Raw genomic sequence first — 24,510 nt, forward strand, 5'->3', positions numbered from 1 at the left:
CTCATGCTACTGGAAACGTTGGTCCTACTGCAAACCCATGTCATGCCACTGGATTATTTTCATGCACCGAAAGAAATGTGGATCGTCTACGTCACTGGTTTGCCAATAACATAATACCATTGTAATTTTTATATGTATAAATAAATATATTAGAAATTAAACGCTTTTTTATTTAAAACACTTTATTGATCGAGTCTTATATGACATGAAGATTCTAATTTTTTTCTTACAATTTCAAAAATAATTTTTAAAATTAATATAAATAGATGCTAATATTACACAAGACATTGCATAGACATTGTCTATTTCACTTTTCATATGCTCGCTGGTGTTGTTGTTGACACCCATGGTGTTGGTTGAATACGTCTTAATGGATATGTAGCTGGTGGTAGTTTTCTACATGCGTAAATCCAGGTGTATTGCTGCTGCTGTAGATTCACCTCTTCCAGTTTCCACGTTTTGTTGTCAATATGCAGGCTATCTAATTTTCTTGTAATTTATTTAAAATCCTCATACGATTTAATGTCTTTCTTTAATTGATTAAGTCTTCTTTGAAATTCCATTACTCTATGTATGTACTCGAAGGGATTCATATTACTACTGAATATATCCTATGTCGAATATTACGTTTTATGTCAAGCGAAGCCTTGCGTTGCCATGTCCTGCGTCGAATGTGACATTTCACGTCGAATGTCAGGTCATTCACGTTATTTCACGTCGAATGTCACGTCATTTCACGTGACATTTTACGCCGAATGTCACATTCTGCGTCGACTGCCACGACCTGCGTCGAATGTCATGTTCTGTTAGGCACTATACGGAAAAGAAGACGAATTGCAAGTTACTATTAAACTTTGACAGAAGAATTAACAGTGGCTTCTCTGGGCCACCAACGCTTTCATTTGACGCCTGTTAAACAGCCGCGCCCTTCATATCTACGGGATCCCGATGCATCGCGTGAAAAATTAAGGTTCCGACCGCACATCTGTTTCGCGCACCGTACGACCCACCTAAAAATAGGATCGCGCACCACGCTCGGACGTCGCCAGTACGTCACGAAATGCGACGTCTCTCTCTAACACATTGTTTTCCCTATGCTGATAGTCATGGCCGTGTTGTTCATCTACTCTCTTTTGTGATACTAATCCGTACTTGATCTCCGTTCCTACATCGTTTTTTACGTTGAGTTGCAACTCACTTTATTAGTTTTTTCCTTCTAGATGCTCCCATCCCGTCGAGGTTCAGGCACATCTAATAGTGTTTGCTCGTTACGTGTCGCGATTTGATTGCGGGAGTACTCTAATCGAGCGTTTCAATCGCTGGATATTCACTGTAAAAAGATGTTGCGACATGGTTCCAAAAGCGGGACAGCAAGACTCTAAAGACATAAATGGTCTAAGTTGTTTTGTAAACGTAGATAAATGTTATGAATATCCTCTCAGCCTCATGAATCCTTAAATTCGTCTAAGATGATTGTTCAAGATAATGGGAGTGTGGAGTTTGTGAAAGCAAAGAGTTCGTCAGTTTGCTGACTTGTTCTTGGCTTGTTTTGATGCTGACCAACTTTGTTCGTAGATTGGGATTCTGAAATATTTTATAGCAGATACTTTACCCATTCCTTAACGTTCATCTATCTTGCCTCACTGAGAAATTTTATTGCCTTAAAATTTGGGTCCAAGAATAAGCCACAATGCAAGTAGTGGGGTTTAAATAGCTTTTTGAATGCATAATTTTTTGTATTTTTAATTCTTTAACCAAATCTGAATCTTCAGGTTTCGCTTGGCAATGCTTGTTAACCTTTTCTTCTAATAAAACGTATCTGTGTAAGGTGGGATGTAAATCTAAACTTAATTTTCACAATATTGTCTAAAAAATCAGTTAAAGATTTCAATGTGACAAAGTTTGAACCACTTAGTCTGTTGATTTGATCCCTTTCAATTAGTAACGTACTTATGTAACAAAAGTTTTCGGAAAAATATTAATGAAAGTCTCCTCCAGCGACTGGAATAACGGCATAATTTGTACCATACACAAGAAAGGTGACATCCTCGAATGCTCCAACTATAGAGGGATCACTTTATTAAACAGCGCTTAGAACAAATTTTCCGCTCTTCTTTGTAATCGCCTAAAACCGTATGCAGAAAGGTTAGTGGGAAATTACCAAACGAGTTTATAGCTGGTCAATCAACTACCGATCAGATTTCCACGCTATGGACTTTAAAGCTGATTATTACACAATAAATAGAAAAAAGCTATTTGAAGCAATGCAGGAATTTGGGTACCAAATCATCTGGTCGAACTCATGAAGTTAACAATGGAGAAGGTGGAACACATTAATACCACAGGCACTATTTATAACACAAGCACCCATACCCTTGCATACGCCGATGATGTAGATATTATTGGCCGAACACAAATAGCTGTTGTGAAGCATACAAAGCACTAAAAGGGCCAGCGAGGGACATGGCGCTGATCATAAACACTAAACCAAGTATATTCGACGATATAGCTAATATAAAATAGAGTGCTGTAAATAAAACAAGCACAAATCGATCTTCTTGTCCAGGCAAACACAATGTAAATTATATAAAACTCTGACAAGCCGGGTGCTAACGTGTGGCTCCGAGACCTGGACATTGACAAAGTACAGTGAGGTATTGCTAGAATGTTTCGAGAGTAAAGTACTGCGCAAAACATACGGTATAAATAAATGCGCTTTAAATGAAAATGTTATATGGCATAAACGATATAACTTTAAAATGTACAAATGTACTTTAAAATGTACCCACATATAGTAAAAGTAGCAAAGATAAACCGCGTAAGATGGGTTTAGCTGGAAACCCTACCAGAATATCTATGTTCCAATACCCAGTAGGAAAAAGTACCAGAAGAAAATCTAGACGAGGTGAAGAGGATCTCAAAATAGTTTCATTTAAGGATGGAGAAGAAAGACATTTGATAGGGATTAATGGAAGGACGTCCTGAAGCAGACCAAGACCCATCAAGGGCTATAAAGCCATGATTATGATAATGATGAAAAAATGTTTTAGTTCAGATTGTTATTTAAGCGATGTTTTATCTCCCCCAGATCACATGACACTGACCTGATTGGTTAAGACAAAAAAAAAAACATCTTAAAAATATGATTATCAGCTTTAATGTGTTAAAAGGCGTTGTGATAATTTTTTTTGTTAAATATTATTTATAGAAAGTTCAATATGAAGTTGAAAAAAAAACGTGGTCAATTATTGTTGGTGAAACCAAATAATATGCTAACTAGTATTTATTTTGATAATATTGTCTTGTAATTTTAGGTTTACTCTTGTTTTTTTGTTTAAATGGCAAATTAGTAAGAAAAGTGCAGTTAATTATTAAGAGACAGTTTATTAAGTAAAATTATTGTTAATAATAAGTTTCACAACAATAATAAGTTTAGTAGCTATTTCGAGTGAATACAAAAAAATAGAATAATACAAGGTATTAAAATATAATGTCGACTAGCAGTGACCTCTCTGATAAGACACCAGCTGCAAAAGACCGTATTTCTTGATATATCGTTTTCTTCAACGAAAATCAAATCGAAAATCAAAACAGAAAATTTTGTGAGATTAGAGAAATTTCAGTTAAGTAACCCTAATGATATTTGTTGATATTTGGAGACATAACAAAGCGATTGAATTTTTTTTATATTTTTGCTTGTCCTTGTATCCTTAGTAATTGCATGGGCCATATATATTCCATTAGTGTTAAATGGTGGGATAAATAAATCCCATCAGTAAATAATGTCCATCAGACAAAGTTGAGTTCTTATGAATGATGTGGCAAAAAACAATTTTTGCCTAGAGGCAGGTTACACGCTGTACAAAGAGTCGTAGTTCTGGTTTCTGATTTATCTTGTGATCATCTTCTGCTAGTAGGTATTATTTATTGTGACAAATTGTCTCAAAAATTGATTATATGTTTCTGTCATTTAAAAATTCTTCCAGAAAGGTCACTTATTTGTCTTTTTACATTTGATTTCGATCTTCCTAATTCAATTAGCTGTTCTGCTAGTTTCACCAGAAAATTCTTCTTCTTTGGGTGCCGTACGCAGCCTGTGGGTGTTTAGGCTGGTTGGCTAATGTACAGATATCCTTCTTCCGCACGTCTTTTTATCATACTGACGTTAGTTTCTTAAGTCTCTCAACCTTGAATATTGCTTTGGACCAGGGCCTTTTAAACCTTCAGCTTTAAGAAAAATTCAATAAAATTTAAGATTGAAAATTTCGTATTATCTTTTTGTACAATTCTTTTATGTAAATCCTTGTATATAATTCAGGAATGTACAATATGTACAATGTACATAACTAATATTTAAAAAACTATTCTCCACCATTTTGAAAGTTTTCGGCCCATATCATTTCGGCTAACTTTTTGATCGGTGAGGTCTATTCCTCCCATAAAATTATTGTAGAAAATAGTTGCCTCTAGACAATTGGACATCAGCATCACCTTCTTTATGTCTTTCCATTTAGTTACTAAAATTCCTTCGAATGAAACTAAAAAGTCAATTTCACCTCTAAGCAATTGTTTTTTATCAAATCTGGTTACGATTACCCGATTGATTATCCAGATTCCCAAAAATGGAAAATTTAGTATGTTTAGTAGGTTGAACGAAGTAAGAAATCTATCAAAACATGGATACACATCTGGTGATGGTATGGAGTTAGGTACAGTTCCAACAACTCGTTCTCTCAGATTTCCAGTAGTTGGTTGGATTTTTTTCCCGGGTAAATATTGAAATCGTTCTATTGACGTTATATTTGACTATTTGCTACGTGGTTTGCATATAACCAGATGATGTTCATAGTTGATTCTGTGAGCCCAAGAAGACTCTCATGGTGGATAAACCCATCAGTGCAGTCATCAATGAAGAAAAGTTGGAATCCTCTCAGATTTTTAAGATAACTATGAATGAAAATAGTCTATATATTTTATACATTTATTCAATTCATTCACGCTTACATAACAATACTAACTTGCATAATTAACTAAGTAACAAACTTAGCTACACGTTATTTTGACGTGGAATGCGACGATGTTAATAAAGAAGAATGTGAAGTATTTAACTTTCTGAGAACAGCTACTAGTGCATTGACCGCCGAAAAGGGCGACTGTACAATTTTTGGTCAAATGATAGCCTCTGAGTTGCGAAAACTAAATCTCCGAATTAAAATTCTCGTAAAAAATAAGATTCAAAATATGATATTTGATCTTCAACTAGAGGAAATGCCAATTTCGACATTTCCTTGTGGCCAGAGGTCATTTTCTTCAGCAAACACGTTCAAAAGTACAGCTCTAACGTCGTCTAGTCGCCCAGTGCACTGGTCACTGAGGCTGAACAAAGAAACCCTAAGTCGATACTGAGATTAAAAATTTTTAGTCTTCCAAAATTTATGACTTTTACAAGTTTCTTTTAGGTATCACAGTCTTGTATAATTTTTGTTAACAGTTACATCAATTATTGTACATTCCTACAATAACTTCTAATTAGAAGAAAATAGTAGTTAATTTATACTTTACCTTCACTAAATGTTTTAGAGAATTGATTATTGCTTTTAGTACCTCAGGAACAATCGCCCATATAGATTGCTTTGACACTCTAAAAAGGTACATTAACGATGAATAGCTGTCTCCAGTTGCCAGGAACCGCAAAGTTTTCGCCAATCTTACTTCAGTAGGTATTGCTTTTCTAAAGTTGCTGTCCCATTTCCCTATTAATGGCCTAATCATATACAGAAGATTTTCAAAGTTGTTTTTTGACATCCTTATAAAAATTTTAAACAACATATTATGTTGCCCTCTTAATCCTTTAGAATACAAAAATTAGGAGTTTTAAAATAACTCTTCATCCAAGTTGTTCGGTTTAATTTTTTACGTTTTTTAACTTTCTTAACAAGAAATATGCAAGTTCTCCTATTATAGCAAAATTTCGTCACTTTCATCAATCGAGAATATACTTAAAGGCGCTGTATGTCTTCTTCTTCTTTTTATGTAGACATGACTCTGTCTGTTTTTCAATGGGCCTCCAGTAAGTTGTTCCATCGTTTTCGTGGTTTTCCTACTGATCGCCTTCCTAGGCACTATATGTGGACAGGAAAAGATGCAGGGAGAGGTGTAGACATGCGCACCAGCGTGAACAATTCAACCCTGCAGTGAAAAAACTGATTTTATTATTGTGTTCATCTGCGATTCTACTACAGCGTTTTTTAATGGTCCACAGATATATTAAGATATATATCTCTGTTTATTTGCGATGGTTTATTTTGTGTTAAATAATTGCTTCTTTTATAATATTTTTAATTATATTTATTAAAATTGACCAATTTCGTACTTAATTATGAGATTAGTATAAATAGCAATTAATTACACTATAATGATAATAATAAATTATGAACACAAACGTAAATGCCTCAAACACGTGAATACATGTCACGTGTTTGAGGAATAAACGTCAGTCTGCGAGAGGTAGTAATGGGCAAAGTACAGGCACCAAAATATGGCGGCCACATCGAAATTGGACTCACTTAGCGAAGGTTTATTAAATGAGCCTTACCTGTCCTTCGCTTTCCTTATCTAATTATATGTCTATACCACTCCCACACAAGAAATCCAAAATAAATTACATAACCTAACTTTTTTCGAATTGATCGATACCTTTAAAAAACAATTTTAAAAGCAAATAAGATAGTCTAAAGCACATTTCAGCCTTTCGGGTTATTTTGCAACATATATCTATTTGTCAGGCATGTAATAAAACTCACAACAAGGTCACTCAACGTCAAACCTTTGGCTGTGTTGAGTTTGCCTGTGTGTTGTCTCTTTTAAGATATTCAAAACTTCTTAAGCATATGAAAATTGCGCAAAATGTAAGTATAAGAAACTAACTAATTTAGAATCGAGAATTCCAGTCATGCCATTGGTATTCGTGGTGAAGCAGTGACTACCTTTGAGGATAAGTTTTATTTAATTAATAAACTTCTAGTATAGCCTAAATTGAATCTTATATCCAACAATAAATTGTAAAATACATCTATCTGAGCATTTATGAGAACACCCAGAACATATTTACTACAAAAGAATAAGGTAGATTTAGCAAAATAAAAAAATAGATGCTGATGATCATTTGGCCAAAAATATGTTAACGACAGTCCTTATAGAATTAAGAATTATTTGAATGTTCTGACCTCATATAAACCAGCTACGGTTTCTGAAATGAATGAAAGTTCATATATTGCTTCAAAATCTTCCTCCTCCTAAGTGCCTTCTCTGTTTAGGTTGGCGATCAATATGGCAAATTTCTGTCTATTCTGAGCTTGATGGATTAATTCATTTCCTCTTGTGTGGGTCCAATTTCTGATATTTCATAGCTAAGATTTTTTCTTTCTTTCTAATTTTGATAGTTTTGACCAGATGAAGGCGTGTGTTCATTGCTCTCAGTACTTCTTCATTCGTAGTTCTGCTGAACCAGCTTGTTCTTAGCATTCGGCGGTACATCCACATTTCAAATGAATTTAATTTCTTGACGTCATACTGTTTTAATGTCCAGGTCTCACAGCCATATAGTAATAGAGACCACACATAACACTTTAGTGTTCTCAATCTTATTGAGACTGATAGCTTGCAGTTACAGACCATTTTACGCATATTCATGAAACCCGATCTTGCTATTTCAGTGCGTCTTCTAATTTCTTTTGAGTGGTCTAGTTGACTATTTAGTTCTCTGTCCAGGTATATAAAGCTTTGGGAACTCTGAAGGGTGATACCATTTATTTGTATGTTAGGAGTAACTTGTTCATGGAGTTTTTTGTAGAATACCATAATTTTGGTTTTGGAAAAGTTAATGACATATAAGTTATGAAAGTATATATTATATATCTTTTCCTTTTAATTACTTGTCTATAGGTTTTTTTATGTTAAAAAATTTATTTTGTAGTGGTCGCAGAAATTATTTGCTTTGGCAATTTTGAGACTGAGACAAGTTACCAGTACATTAAAGTGGAAAGAAAGGCTGTTATGGCTTATTACATATCTTGAATATCTTGGTATAAATCTTGAATAATCTTATAATTCTGGATAAATGCCAAGTTAATTACACTATTTCCGGCTTTGCTAATGTGAGTAAATTGTGCCGATGTACCAGAATCAGTCCTCTCATTTAATAAACAGGAAGAATTGGTGTTCATTAATTCAATAATAATATGGCGCCCCTTTGCATTTAAAAACACGTGATACTTGAACGATACCTGATACTTTACAGTTAAAGTCTGCACCATAAAAGTATGGAGTGATCACTTATATAATATTATACAGTTAGTATATTACGTGTATTATATACAGTTAATTTATTATTATGGTCAAGCCATTATTTGTCAATATGGTGTATATTGGAGGTTTTAAGATTAACAGTTTGCTTATAAAGGGAGTTAGTAAGGTATAATTTTCACTCATTTAGCACAGTGAGTAGGTTACTACCGAGCCGTAAATTGGTGTGATTTCATGGACTATCACAGTTATGCTTTTATAGTTCCCAACTTACTTTAAATGCAAATGCCAAGATATATTAAAAACAAAATAATAATTAAAATTTTCTACACAACAGCAACCTGTTAAAATACAAACATAATTATACCTTTTGAAGGCCTATAAAGTTGACTGTAAGATATGGTTACCTTGAACTTTTTCAATAAAACACGTGATTTTTCCGTGAAAACTACGTTTTGAATAAATATATTTACGCATGTACATATTTGTATTCATCGCAGTTTTATCTATTTAAATTTCTAATGAAACTAATTTAAATCCGCTATTTGTGTTAGGGTTTATTGTCACATTGTTTTATATTTCATCATTTATAATTAGAAAAGAGTTTGTTTAAAAAATGTTATTTTATCGTGTGCTATCTCAAATCTGTCAAAAATGGCTTGTTTTTTGTATATGTAGGTACTCTACGTACTCATGCTACTGTAAATAAAAGATAAATTATATCTCGGTTTGTGTAAACAAGAACCAAACCCTTAAATGTACATCTTCATCCACAAGATACTCACACTTGTAGGATATTTATAATTTAAGTTATCTATTTCATGTTTTTTATTCGGATAGCATTATAAATATATAACTAAATAATATATATATATATATATATATATATATATATATATATATATATATATATATATAACTATTTTTTTAATCTCGAGCTTTCAATTGTGTTTACAATTATTATCAAGAGCTAAAAAAGACAAAATATCTTACAAGGTTGAACTAGAAAGAAAAAACAATTTTTGTTAACTTACCTACCAAATAAAAATTAGTTTAGTAAATAAAAATTGCTGCTAATACATCTTAAAAATAATTAATATAAAATGATGTTCACCGTTGACAGATGTCTGAAAAAATGTAACAGATATATGGAGAATTAAATATGACATTTTACAAGTTTTATATATAAATCATAAAGAAAGAATATAATTATAAATTTTGCTTAGATTTTGAATTTCTGATCTTTTGTTTAAATTATTATCACTTTTGCTAATACAAACCATTTCCAAAAAAGTCCTTTTAAATTTATTACTTTCACTACATAAAATTTTAATGTTATCAAAATCCATAATATGGTCTTTATCGATTACATACTCTGCCAAAGCACAAGATGGTTTTTTAATTCTGCAATCACTTTTGTGAGAAATAATGCGATTTGAAAGATTTCTTCCGGTCTCACCAACATATTCAGCCTCACACTGAGTACAACTAATGCTGTATACTAAATTCGTTTTTTCAAATTTGTCTATAGGATATTTAGTTTTGGAATATAAAGATGAAATAGTTTTGATGTTCTTTGTTGCTATTTTTATATTGTCAATAACCTTTAGTGTTTGTATTAATTTAGGTGTTAATGATGGTATAAAAGGTAGTGAATGAGTAATAGCTTATAAATCTATTACTCTCATCATCCAAATAAGATGAAAATAAACCTTATAACAGGATTAAAAGAACGTGTTTTAAAACTTTCTCATCCAGATTATCTACAAGAAGATCTTCAATTATTAAAAAATATTCTAATTAAAAACTCTTATCCTCCAGATATGCTACATAGGATGCTTTTTTTCTAATATTGGTAATATAAATAACAACACCATTTTTTGCTAAATCTCAAAACATTGTATCTAACAATCAGAACATCTATTATTGGATTAAGACATTTTTATATTAATTATTTTTAAGATGTATTAGCAGCAATTTTTATTTACTAAACTAATTTTTATTTGGTAAGTTAACAAAAATTGTTTTTTCTTTCTAGTTCAACCTTGTAAGATATTTTGTCTTTTTTAGCTCTTGATAATAATTGTAAACACAATTGAAAGCTCGAGATTAAAAAAATAGTTAACCAATAGCCCTTTTATTGACTCCAACCTATCCAAAACAGTTATATATATATATATATATATATATATATATATATATATATATATATATATATATATATATATATATATGAGGCTATGAGGGCAAAAGTGGTATAACCCCAAATATTATATAATGGATTTACATGAACCAAGAATATATGCGTTTTTTTTTTATTTTTATCAAATAAAAATATGTTGTCAAAAGGTTTTCAAATGTTTACAAATCATTCACTAGTAAAAAAAACTCGAAGATCGTGCAGTATATTTAACAAAAAAATAAAAATTGTAGCTTTTTTGTGGATCAGACACCTTTTGCACCAGAGTGCCCTTAAAAATTATGATAGGAATGTAGATTAGACCTAGAGTACAATACAATTAAACAATATCAATGTTGAAAATAAGCTTTAATAAAACACAAAGTAACAAAAATATTTAATCTTCCTCGTGAACTCTTATTCTGAATGTATAGAGGATCTTATTGTTCTGGTGCATGTGTACGATCTATAATGTATTGGAGGTATAAATGAAAGGAATTCCAAAAGATCTTTTTTTTGCTTCGGTTAAAGGACATCCACCGGGATAAAGATTGATCTATTAGAAGTATTTTCCTAGTTGTCCTCTTTTTGATATCTAGTGAGTAAAAAATGTTCTCCCTTGTAAAAGTTACAAGGGATTTCTAAAGTCAATTCTTGTTCAAAATAACGTCTATGTTCACTTTTATGCCTCGTATAATGTGATTCGTATGTGGGAAATTTGCTAATGAATTTTTTTACTTCAGTAGTTTTGTCGTCACCTGTATTATTTGCTGAATTACTTTGTCCTCTTTTATCCTGGGGTGCAACTCCAGTTTCTGTTTTTTTTTTTGTAAGTCTATCTACTCTACCATTAGAAATCTGAAAGGTTTTCATAAAAAAAAGGTTTCTTTTTCTTCGCGCGCCATATCAGAATTATCCGACGTTGGCGATCACCATTGCGAAGGCTTCTCAATCTTCTTCAATATGGAATAATTGTTCCTTGCTGTCCAATGTATCTTCAGCATTCGTCTATGAACCCACATTTCCAATGCTTCAATTTTGTTCATGATCGATACTTTTAGCGTCCACACTTCTGCACTATACAAAAGTACGCACCAAGCATAGCACTTAACCATTCTTTGTCTTAGTTCTAAACTGAGATGATTATTGCAAAGAAATGATTTCATTTTTATAAAAGTACCTTTAGTCATTGCTATTCTACGTATTATTTCTATGTCTGGATCTAGTTGTTCCGTTATCACAGTTCCCAAATATATCATTTTGTGAACTTTCTCAACTTGGACTCCGTTTAATTGAAGCTTTGCATGGGGATGTGGGTCACGACTAAACATTAAAAATTTGGTTTTGTTTGAGTTTATTTTAATGCCCATTCCCTCTCCTACCTCGTGAATACGATCAAGCAGAATTTGGAGACCTTCAATATTATCTGGCAGAATTACTGTATCGTCTGCATATCTAATCACATTAAGTAGTTTCCCGTTGATTTTTATTCCATATGGTTGTCTCTCAAGTGCCTTTTTAAATAACTGCTCCGAGTAAACATTGAACAATGTTGGCGACAAAATGCAACCTTGTCTGTCTCCTCGTTGTATGGATATTTTATCGGTGTAGAGTTATCTATAATTTTTACGACAGCAGTTTGATTCCAGTACAAATTTTTAATGACACAAATATCCTTGTCATCTATTCCGATATTTTTCAGTATTTGCATTAATTTTACATGCTTTTCGAATGCCTTTTCGAAGTCCACGAAACATGCAAATACATATTTTCTTTGGTCACGGCATTTTTGTAATAGGGTGTTAAGCGCAAAAAGTGCCTCCCTGCTTCCCATAGCATTTCTAAAACCAAATTGGGTATCTTCGAGATCTTCTTCGCATTTGCGTCTAATTCTGTTGTGAAGTATTCTTAGGAAAATTGATTGCCAAAAGAATGTGGCTCATTACAAGCACGAAATTGACACTAGCACTAGCAAAACATAGGCGTTACGTTTGGTTTTTAAGAGGTTTACTTTCAATAAACTGATACTTTTCCACAAGAATAGAATTAATATGGAAAAAATATGGATGTATAAATTCTCTAGCGAATTACCTATCTAACAAATGTGCGACACATATTATATTACCTATTTAAAATTTAAGGTTTGACGTACTGGAAGGAAGGGGGTTGACAATTGACAAATATCTATATTGTTAAAAGATATCCCCTTCAGAATAAAAATCGATCTGTTTTAGCATTTTCACAAAATCTAATGAATATTGCCAAATATCAGAGTGGACTCTTTTGAGAGGCCAGCCCTGTATATATATATATATATATATATATATATATATATATATATATATATATATATATACTCTTTATTTCATTCAGTGAATAAACAAATAAAACTCGGATGCTTCGTAGTGCGTGCCTTTTTATTAAAAGTCTAAGCTTTCGTCTATGTTTATAGACTTCATCGGAGTTCAAACTACAAAACAAAGAACAATAATTATGACTACTGGAACTTACTATAAAATATTACAATCTCACCCAAATATTATCACAAAAACTCAAGGTGATTTGGCGCGAAACAAAGTGCGAACTAACATCTGTATACATAAAACATATTAATTTAAATTCGTATAGAAACATTGTTTATTGTCAATTTTCTCAAAACATAACCAAACATTTATTAAACTGAACACGTTGTTTTAACAAGTTGTATTATTTAATATTATTTAATATACACTCGCGATCATAAAATCCGGGTCACCTTGAAAATTTCAAGTTTCTGGAATATTTTTGCCTCTGGTGCAGTAATAACCATTTTTTTAGGCTAACGTATTTTTTATTTGTCATCAATGTTTGTTTTGAAAGAAAAAAAAAACGGTTTTTTATTGTTTTTATTGAAAAAGCAGAAAACAAACCAAATTGTTGATAAAACAGGCATACGAAAAAAATGGAAAATACAGAACGTGGTAAAATGTCAGTGAAATTTCAATGACTAATATCGTGTATTGCCTCCACTTGCTCTAATGACCCCTTGCAGACGACGGAGCATACTCTCAATTTTTCTCCGGATTACATGTTGTGGTATGTTATTCCATTCTCTCACTAACAGATCCTTGAGCTCCTGTCCGTTGTTAGGAGGAGATGTTAGGGGTTGAATACGTTTTTTCAAATCGTCCCAGATATATTCGATGGGATTCAGGTCCCGACACCTAGCTGGCCAGGTAACCTCGAAATTCCAACCTCGTCCAAGTATTGCTAACTGATCGTAGCAACGTGGGTTCGCGCGTTGTTCTGCATAAAAACGACGTTTTCTCCAAGCCTTGCCATGGTATGCATAACATGTTCTTCCAGAATCTCCGTAATGTCCCTTCGTGCAGTTAAGGACCCATTTTCGATGAAGGGTAATTCTGTGCGGAAGTCGGAAGATACACCTCCCCAAGCCATGACCGAGCCTCCACCAAATGGCATTCTTGGAGCAATGCAAGCTTGTGAAAATCATTCACCGGTTCTCCTACAAACTCTTACACGTCCATCGGATCCAGTTAGGCAGAAACGGGATTCATCTGAGAATAACCCTTTGCTCCAATCGTTAATTCCCCAATGCGCGTAATGTCGAGCAAAAGCTAGTCGTGCAACTCGATGCGCCAGGCGAAGTGGCGGTCCTGTAGCCATTACCCGAGAAGATAGTCCAAAAGAACGAAATCTTCTCCTGGCCGTTGCAACGCTAACATTGCGATTTTGTACTTCCTGTAGACGATTTCGATGCATAATCGCCGTTGAGGTCCGGTTTCGTAAAGCCTGAAACACAAGAAAACGGTCATCTCGTACCGTGGTCATTCTTCTTCGTCCAGAGCCAGGTCGTCTGGATAGCAAACCCTTCTCCTGAAAGTGTTGAAGCACTCGTTGAACCGTAGAAAGGCTTACGCCAACAGTTCTTGCGACTTGCCGTTGAGTGTGACCGTCTTTCACAAGCGCAACAATTTGTGCCGTTTTAACAACAGTCAAGGGTATTTTTGGCAAAAAATAAACAATAATAAACACTAATAATGGCACTAATAAACACTAATGATGGCAATAATAAACGTTTGTTCGTTGCGTTTGAATAGAAAGTCGAAGCACAAATAAGACATTTAAAACAAGCGGCAGTTACAGGTACCGTTCATTTTGGGAAGTGTGCGCTTTCCCGCGAAATCGGCACTATTAAAATTATTTGTTGCAAAGGAAACCGCTAAGACTACAACAATTCCCAGAAACATGCATTAGTTCGTATTTGTGTTATTATTATTTACGATAAAGCTCGTTAAAAATGAAATATCGGTGATTGTCAAGGTGACCCGGATTTTATGATCGCGAGTGTAGATAGACGAAAGCTTAGACTTAATACAAAGACACGCACTACGAAGCACCCGAGTCATATTTGCTCCCGCAAACGTATCTCTCAGTGTTATCCCTTTGTGTTTCACTATAACAGTACTCGTTACACCTTTTTGTATATATATATATATATATATATATATATATATATATATATATATATATATATATATATATATATATATATACGGCCACGTAGTTTGTGCTTTGTTGAACATCTCCTTTATTTTTGTGAACAGGTTCTAATATACTGCTTCTCCATTCGAGTATATTTGTCCCACTTGCATAATTCTAATAAAGTAACCTCTTAGCCAACTTATCCCTGTCGGTAAAACTCTAAACTAAAATCTTTCACTTGCTTTGCTCTATGTTGGCTATTTTCTTAGACAAGGAAAGGGAGAGGACAGGTAACACTCATTTAATAAACCTTCGAAAAGTGAAGCCAGTTTCGATGTGACCGCCATCGCCATGTGTTTGTGCCTATACGTTGCCAATTACTACCTCTCGCAGGGTTACCAGGTCTACTGATTTTTCAGTAGATCTACTGATTTCAACTTCAATTTACTGATTTACTGAAATACTATATCGATCTACTAAAAAATATGTAATGATAAAATCATGTTCAATAAGTGTTCATTATGTCAGTGTTCAATTATAAATTTTGAAAAAAATCTATTTATTGATATAATATCCATTATTCTCAATCTACTGAAGAAATAAAATATGACCTGGCAACCTTTCTGGTGCCGTTTTTGTACGATTGTCTAATGCTATTTTGCATATTTTTCTATAACTTATTTGTGTTTTTGTGATGCAAACTCGAATGATGAACCTTGTAATCTACACGTATGGAAGTGTGTTTAAGTTTGAGTTTAATTTTAATTTTTTTTAGCAACCGTTTTGATATGCGTATACTGAATTTTCATTTATAAGTATAAATAGAATTTTTACAGATAATACAAATGATTTGCGTTACACGCGGTATACACATTCATGTTGACAAGGCTGTACAACAAAATTTATGGAAATTACCAAATAACATTATTATTGTTTTTTTTTTTAGTTTAAGATCTAGTTGTTTTCGTTTAGTTTTAATTTGAGTTAATATGAGTTTTTCATTCAAATGCAAAACAACTGGTTTTGTGAGAATTGGCGTATTATTAATAGAAACTTGTGGACATGCAGATTTTCTTGTAAAAGTAATTTGTACTGATTTATTGGCATTAACATTGATCTTCCATCGCTTAAACCAGTTTTGTCTTCTTCTTCTTCTTCTTAGCCTTCTTTCGTCCATGTTTGGACATAGGCCTCTCCCAACTCCTTCCATCGGTCTCTATACTGAGCAACATATTTCCAACCAGTTTTGTAATTGGTCTAAATGATTTTGTACTTTTTGTGATGCAACATTATGGTCGATATCCACTGCCAAGATTCCCGTGTTATCGGCAAAAGTAGCTAAGAAGGTATCATTGCTGGTTGGAACGTCTGTTGTAAATATCAGATACAGAAATGGGTCCAGAACGCTACGCTGAGTTACGCCAGATTGTATGATGTGATAATTTGAGTAGCTGTCTTCAATTTTGACTTGGAAGTAACGGTCAGCAAGATACGATTTTAGAATAAAGTACAGTATGTCTGTTAGGTGTAATTTCAGTTTGTACAGGAGACCTTTAGCCACACTCTATCAAATGCCTGTTGTATATCAAGAAATACTCCAACGCAAAACTGTTTCAGTTATATTTACTATTCTGTGATATTGTTAGAGAGATGAGTCTAAATCCGGATTGGTGTTGTGGTATAATTTTGTTCATGGAAACAACTTGCTCGATTTTATGTAATAGTAGCCTTTCTAATACTTTCGACATTATTGGGAGTAGGCTTATAGGGCGGTATGAATTTGCTTGTGTTGCGGGCTTACCAGGTTTCGGAATCAGTGACATGAGCAAATTTCCATTGTATTGGAAAGTAGCGAAGAGTATGTATAGCGTCTGTTGTATATTATTGTTAATAACACCACTGCTTTTCTCGGTATATTCTGAAGTAATGTTATTAAATCATAGCCAGGAGCTTTCTTAGGATTTAGCAGTTTTATTTGTTGTCGAACCTCTGTCGGAGTAAATGTTGTCAGAGAAAGAGATAGTTGACAGGGAGTTTTGAGGTACATTCTAGTGGTGTAACGAATGTCATTTTTTGAACATTCGCGAATGCGAATATATGCCACCGACATTCGCGAATGCGAATATTCCGTTTTTTTTAATTTGGCAATTTTAATTGTCTCCGGCACTGCCGGTAGTTTCATTTCCGCGAGGTGTGTAGTTAGATAAGTTCAGATAAATTTAGTAGTTCAGCAATTTTCAGAACAATTATACAAATCATATTGTACTGTATTACATTACAGTGTAGTGTACAATACATATATGTATCTTGTTCCGAAAATTGCTGAATTACAATTACTAAATAATCTGAACTTATCTAACTGAAGTCGAACTGTTTATGTTTGTTTGTTTAAACTCTTTACATAAAAACACAGACTATTTTTAGTTTGTAGTTGAATAATTCTTAGCTTTTTCAAGATGATTGTCTAAAATTAAAAACTTCAGGATAAAAAACAGTTTCAGAGAATAATTTGTTTTTATTTGTTTACACTGCAGTCACTGCATCATTTATTTTTTTGTTTTCTAATTTTATAGTTTTCTAAGCTTGTAAAATAAAGTGAGTTTTCTTAATAAAAAACTGAGAAGTGAATGGATTTTTATTTTATTAATCGAATCTTCAAATTTTTTTTCTTTTATTCATATTCGCAAAACATTCGCACAAATTTCGGGAATGCGAATGCGAATATGCAAAAATATGTGAATATTCGCGAATGCGAATATTCGTTACATCACTAGTACATTCTTATATCATCATCTTCATCGTTATTTTGTTATTGTCGGTCGTTTAATTTTTTTGTGCTTTCCGTATAGAGTGGTCTTCATGTGAGAAGTTCGAAACATAAAATTATTATTATTCTAGTGTTACTTTTTGCCACACTTAGCAGTTAGCGGTTAAATTAAAAATAATATATTTTTTAATCAACAAAATAATTAATCATGTACGTCATTAATAAAAGTTAATATAAACATATTTTTTCATCAATACAGTTGTAATGTTTTCATTGTTTCTGCTTTACATAATCGCTATTAGTATTATCAATATTAAATATGTATGTATAGTTAAATGAAGAAATAAAAACACCACCAGCAAACAAGTTGGTTTGCATACCAATTGATAACATAGTTATTGAAATATAATTAATTTTGATAGAGTCATGTGTTGAAATATATTTATTTATGTACATTGACGTCACTAATAATTATTAGGATATACCGTGTGACCATGGTCTGCATCTATTAATACATACTGATTAAAACTTCACAAAAAAGTAAGTTCAAAAACTCTTTCCTAATAAACTTTTTATTAGGTTTACGTTAAAAGAGTTTACGATTACGAGGTGAATGCAATATTTATCGTACGCCAACTGATATATAAGTTTGCCAGTTCAAAAGGTCTCTGTTTGTCTGTTTTATTGAGTTTATCAAACCATTTGATGCGTTGCGTCTAAGAAAATAGTCTTAGCTCTAGTATACTCAACATAGTCGTATAGACCAAAAACCCTATCGTCTTATTAAAAGGATAGGTACATAAGAGACGAAATACTAAAAAATAATCCTCTAATCAATTGTAAATATGCATACTAACCTGGTAAATCTGCGGACTCAGCGTTGGATGATCTAAATAGGCTTATCTCAAAGTCGATAGGGGACAAGATATAGCAATGGCCGCTTTTTTAGATTTAAAGGGGCATTTAATAATGTTACTACCAACTCTTTGGTTAAAGCAATACGTAGACGAGGCACACCTGCGGTAATATACTGATGGGTAAGGGCATTCCTGGAGAATAGGATAGTAATATCCACCATCACCACCATCAAAGCAAGAGCAGATGGAAGATGTCCACAAGGTGGATTCTGTCACCTTTACTTTGGGCAACCTTGGTAGACGATCTTCTCAAAAATCTGTTCACAAAAGATTTTTAATGTCTAGGATACGCTGACAATATTGCAATCGTTGTCAGGGGCAAATTCGCCTAGGTTGTATCTGGGAGAATGCAAGCAACCCTAAAAATAGTTGACAACTAGTGTAAACAAGAGAGACTCATAGTCAATGCTAAAAAAACACAAATCATGAACTTCACAAAAAAGAGAGTATTACAAGGCCTAAAACCACAGGACCTTAATAAGACCGGTTTTGATATATGGAGCTGAAACGTGGACCTTATCTCAAAATGATAAAAGACTTCTTGGTATTTTTGAGAGAAAAATTCTTAGAAAGATTTTTGGGGCCGTAAATGAAAATGGGCTATGGCGTCGAAGATACAACTTTGAACCATATCAGTTATACACCGATCCAGATATTGTGAAATTCGTTAAAGTGCAGAGACTTAGATGGGCTGGACACATTGCTAGGATGTCAGATCACGAATACACGAAGAGATTAACATTTTCAAAACCAGAGGGCACAAGAAGCAGAGGACGACCACGAATGAGATGGATTGATGATGTGGAAGAAGACCTACAGATTCTAAGGGTTAGAGGATGGAGGGAAGTTGCCAGGAATCGACAGGAGTGGCGACTTCTTTGTGAGCAGGCCAAGATCCACAACGGATTGTCGAGCCACTTATGATGATGATGAAAACTACCGGTGCTGGGAGGAACAGAGATTTCATTTGCCAAAGAAACAAAATACCTACGGGTATATTTCGATCATAAGCTTACATGGAATACTGATACTGAAAACCAAACAGAAAGCTACTATGTCCTTGGGCAGATGTAGAAGAATGTCAGGTAAAAATTGCATAATACATAAAGGCTAGCATGACTGTTTATTACGGGGGCCATAAAAACAACTCCTACAGCGGCGTTGGAAATGCTGCTGAATCTACCACCACTTTATACAGGGCTAAGCCAGATCTGCGATACACAGATTAATACATAGTCAGCAACACATAAGCCAGACGCATAGTGCTGTCAATAGAAAGCTAATCAAAGAGCTAAAAGCAGATATTGTAATGGGGCAATCCATCAATGCAACAGCTACGAGATATAGCTTTGAAAATAAATTCAAAATTAATATACCAGGTAGGGAACACAGGAAGGTGTACCCAACATTTGTGAGTGGAGTCAGATACCAAATGCAAGACAATTGTTCCAAGTTATCGCCAATGTCTGACAATTATGATACGGCACGTAAAGAAGAAGAACAGATAATTAATGTGGAAAGTGGAAAGAAAGGCACAAATTATTCTAATAGAAAATAAATATATATTATAATGTATAATATTACTTATAAAAGTTAATACATTATTTTACGTTTATCCGGATTCGTCGGACAAAATAATATCATTTTTAGTAATTTTCCGCAACTTGATTTGAATTTAAATGTAATTCATATAATTGATTTGTTTTGATATTTACAGCAAAAAAAAAAAATTCCAAACAATTTTATTTCGTGAAAAATGGAAATCCCTCGTGAAAATTATCCTGCGATGATTTTATTCGACTTTAAATTGGTCCAACTAATCATTAAAGCGTCGATAGATGTCAGCTTGTTTTTCGTAATAAATACTAGACCCATCAACTGTTAATAGATGGTTTGAAGAATTAAAACGTAGCCTAGAGACGAATTCCGTGAAGATTGTCCGCCCACAGCTATTAACAGGAAAACATTGATATGTGCGCTGCATGATTGAAAGATGTTGACATGATAGATGTTAACTATCATGAGATCCGTGCATCATTGGGCATAGGCATGAGTTAAATGCACGTGTCGTTATTTCAAAACGAGCCAAAACCAATAAAAGTAGTCCATACTTGCAGCGTTTGTAAACAAACGGTGGCGAGTTTTTTTTTACACATATTGCTACGATTTCGTTAGAGAATGGTAGAACCCTCAATACTAAATGATATACAACCATTTCTTTGCCAGAAGTGATTGATGAACTCCACATAAACAACCGAAATATTCGCATCCTCTTGCATCAAGACAATCTCTTACGTGGCTCTTATAACATCCGAGTATTTGAAGGCGAAAACATCGATTTGGTGGACCATCCTGCTTACAATCCTGACTTGGCACCGTGTGAGGTTTTTGAGAATCAAAAACAAACTAAGCTTTAAACGTTTTAAGACGCCAGATGAGGCGATCGAAGCATACAAAAATCTCATTTCTGAGATACCAATTTCGGACTGACATAAATGATTTGACGGTTGGTTTATTCGCTAGCAAAAGTATATTGATCTTAAAGGCGAATACTTTAAAACTTTAAAAAACAATCAAGCTGGTTTTTTTTACAAAAATATGTTTTCTTTCTATTATTTGTGCAAAACTTTTAGTGTATCTAAGAATAAAAAAGTTTTTAATAAACTTGTGTTTTCTTCACTTCCACAAAATTTATTTTCCAATACAGGTGTTTCGGCAGAGTCCTTTCTCAAGTGATGTATTTTTAGTATGCATCTACATATTATAGTCTTTAACTGAATAAGTTGAGAAGGGAAGAGCTGTTTGTCACAAGCTGCTCATTTAGGATTAATCTGTATTTTTTAATTTATTAGTTGCCATAGAATCTAATCAAGATTGTCTAAGGCCTTTATTTTGAATATGGAGAACTTGAAATTGGTCATTAAAAGAATGATTATGATCTAGAAGGTGACGTGTATACACGTATAAGAGTATGTTTTTCTATTATTGAAAGCCCTTTTGTGTTCTGCTATACGTTTGTTAAATGTTCTACCAGTTTGACCGATGTAAGTTTTTGGGCAGTCACCAGATGTTTGTGTACACCACTGTAAGTGCTTGGCTCTTGTTGTTCTGAATGTATTTACTCAAGTTCTTGTTTGTTCTAAAAGCTGGTGTTATTCCTTTCCTTTTTTGTGTGTGGCTATTTTTGTTGATATCTTGTCTGTATATGTAATCGAGCAAATGATATCGAGTTTTTCCCTGGTGGTGAAAAGACTAATTTTAGGGCTTTTTATGTAGTTTTTTGTTTACTTCTTCTTCTTTAGGTGCCGTCTTCTTAGCGAAGGTTGGCGATGACCTCTGCAAAGTCTTCCCTATTTTGGGCTTTCCTTATTAAACTTTAAAAGTCTAATCCTGTCCAATCTTTGATGTTGCGCAGCCAGGTCATTTATCGTCTACCCGGGCCGCGTCTGCCTTCTATTTTTCCTTCTATAATAAGCTGAAGGAAGTTATACCTGTCGTGTCTAAATATGTGTCCAAGATAAGACGTTTTACGCTTCTTGGCAATTTCTGTGAGTTCACGTTCTCTATTCATACGCCTTAAAACTTCATTTCTAACGCGGTCGGTCCATGGAATTTTCAGCATACGACGAAATACCCACAATTTTGTTTACAATTTTGTTTATTGTTCGTTCGTTGTACCCATTGTTTACTGCTATTTGGTTATTGATATTTAATTCTATCTTGAAGTTATGTTTTAACATGGTAATTTCTGTTAATCTATGTGACATGCTATGGTAGGCGGCTAATTTATGTTGTATAGGATGGGATAAAAGTTTTCAGTATTTTATTCTTACATTAAATAAATTTCCATCAACAGTCAAATCCCTCACTTTTAGTGTACACTTCGTAACTCGACTATTTCTCTAGTATGAATTATCCGGTAATAGATATTATCGTCATAATATACCTATTCGATGTGATAAATTTATTTATAGGTTTTATATTTACCTTAAAAATTGACACCATGCTTTTAATCTTTAAGTCTATTTTTCAATTTCCTAACTGCAAAAACGGCCCTTGTGTTATCGGATCATTATTATCACGTGTAGATGTTTCTTATGAAGTATTCCAAAGAAAATTGACTGCCATTCAAATTTAGTTAATAGTAAGCCAATTTATACACTCGACATTTTTGTGCATCAACATTTTGCTCGCGTTTTCTACTTATTATCTTCTAATTACATGTACAAATATAATGTTCATACTATTTATGATCACTGCGAAGTTAACGCTTTCCCCAGCGTCTCTCGATATGGAAGAAGATTTGAGTAAGTAGATAGTGGGCAAAATCACTAGACGTGTAAGGAATTTTGAGGCAGGACAACGCTTACAGTGGATTGTAGCGCCATTTGATGATGATTAGTCGTAGGCATACATAAAATGATTTTCACTTTCTTTATTTGAGTTCTAAATAATTCATTGAACATAAGGTCAAATTAGATTCTCAAATTACACAGCGGTAATATACTTTTTCTTCCTAGAATAGATTGTCCTTGGAGCAGTTATCCTGAGCTTCTAATTACACTACTAAATCTTACTGTTTTAGGACAGAAAATAATTAAATTTGTCATATTATTGTCGTATTACACAATTAAAATAGAACTGTATTTTTTAAAGACTTGTCTCTTTTGTTTCAGAGCTCTATCAACGATTCAGACAAAAGCGAAGCCGTCAGTAAACAATACCCCAATGTTCTCAAAAGAGGAAAGCAGGGAATTCATGGCGATATTTCCAGATATAGTACGCGATTTAACGGATGCTGGAAGACACACAGACATTCCGGAAGTAACTAAAAGGTTCGCTAAAGTGCTACAATATAACGTACCCACCGGAAAAAAGACCAGAGGACTATCCACTGTAATCGCCTACAAGATGTTGGAGCGACCAGAAAATCTCACTCCTGAAAATATTAGGCTGGCCAATATTTTGGGATGGTGTGTAGAGTTGGTAAGTGTTTATTGAGCGTTTTCCCGTTTTATAATTATAGGTATTTTTGCAAAAACGAATCGTTTTTGTAAATTTCTGTATTATGTCAATGTAATATTTATAAATCAGTCGATTACCATTTGGAGAACAATAACTCATTTTCATATTCATGATCACGCCAAAGAAAATCGAATGGTAAATTATAGTACTACAAGTGTAAGTTTCGTACCATAAGTTAAAATGGACTATATCCCCAAAAAATTTGTCAAGAATCATGTAATTTAGGAACCGCACATAATATTAGTGATTTTTACGAGTACTTATGCTTTCTTGACTACAAGAAAGCTTTTGATATCTACAATAAGCAACAGTTCCAGAAAAAAGAATTGTTAATAATATTAGCCTGCAATCTATAGTGACTTGCATGAATATATGCAGATAGAATAGGAATAGACCAAGTATTCATCATTAGGGAAATTCGCCAAGGGGTACTACCTCTCCTTTCGCTTAGCTTAGACCTGGAATATATCTTTAAAACCTAGGAATGCTAAATATGGTCACTAATATAGATGACGTTCGTCTGAATCGCCTGCGGGTTGCATATTTTATGATATAATCCTTATAAGAAACAATACCGATGATCTTACATATATGTTATATAAGAATTACATCAAGTATCTAAGTATATAGGATCTAAAATGAGTGTCTCTAAAACTAAAAGCATACCTTCAGAAAATATGAAGGTAAGGCTTGATAATTAACTATTGAAAAACGTATCCGAATATATTTTTGGACACAAAATCCAGTTGGGAAAAGATAACCAGAATTCTGACGAAGATATAAGAAGATTATTGCAATGTTCAAATCAAACAAATTAGATAATGTTATCTAAT

At 33.3% G+C, this 24,510-nt stretch overlaps 1 protein-coding gene across 2 annotated transcripts in view; it reads left to right on the top strand.

Moving 5' to 3' along the window:
• Positions 1-24,510, top strand: part of LOC140437191 (farnesyl pyrophosphate synthase-like) — an 85,305-nt gene that overhangs the window by 15,737 nt on the left and 45,058 nt on the right. For both annotated transcript variants that reach the window (XM_072526545.1, XM_072526546.1), the window contains exon 2: positions 23,329-23,638. In XM_072526545.1, coding sequence (XP_072382646.1) covers positions 23,329-23,638 — 310 coding nt within the window. The remainder of the gene's footprint in view (positions 1-23,328; positions 23,639-24,510) is intronic.

This window comes from Diabrotica undecimpunctata, chromosome 3 (assembly GCF_040954645.1).
Source record: "Diabrotica undecimpunctata isolate CICGRU chromosome 3, icDiaUnde3, whole genome shotgun sequence".
Lineage (NCBI taxonomy): Eukaryota > Metazoa > Arthropoda > Insecta > Coleoptera > Chrysomelidae > Diabrotica > Diabrotica undecimpunctata.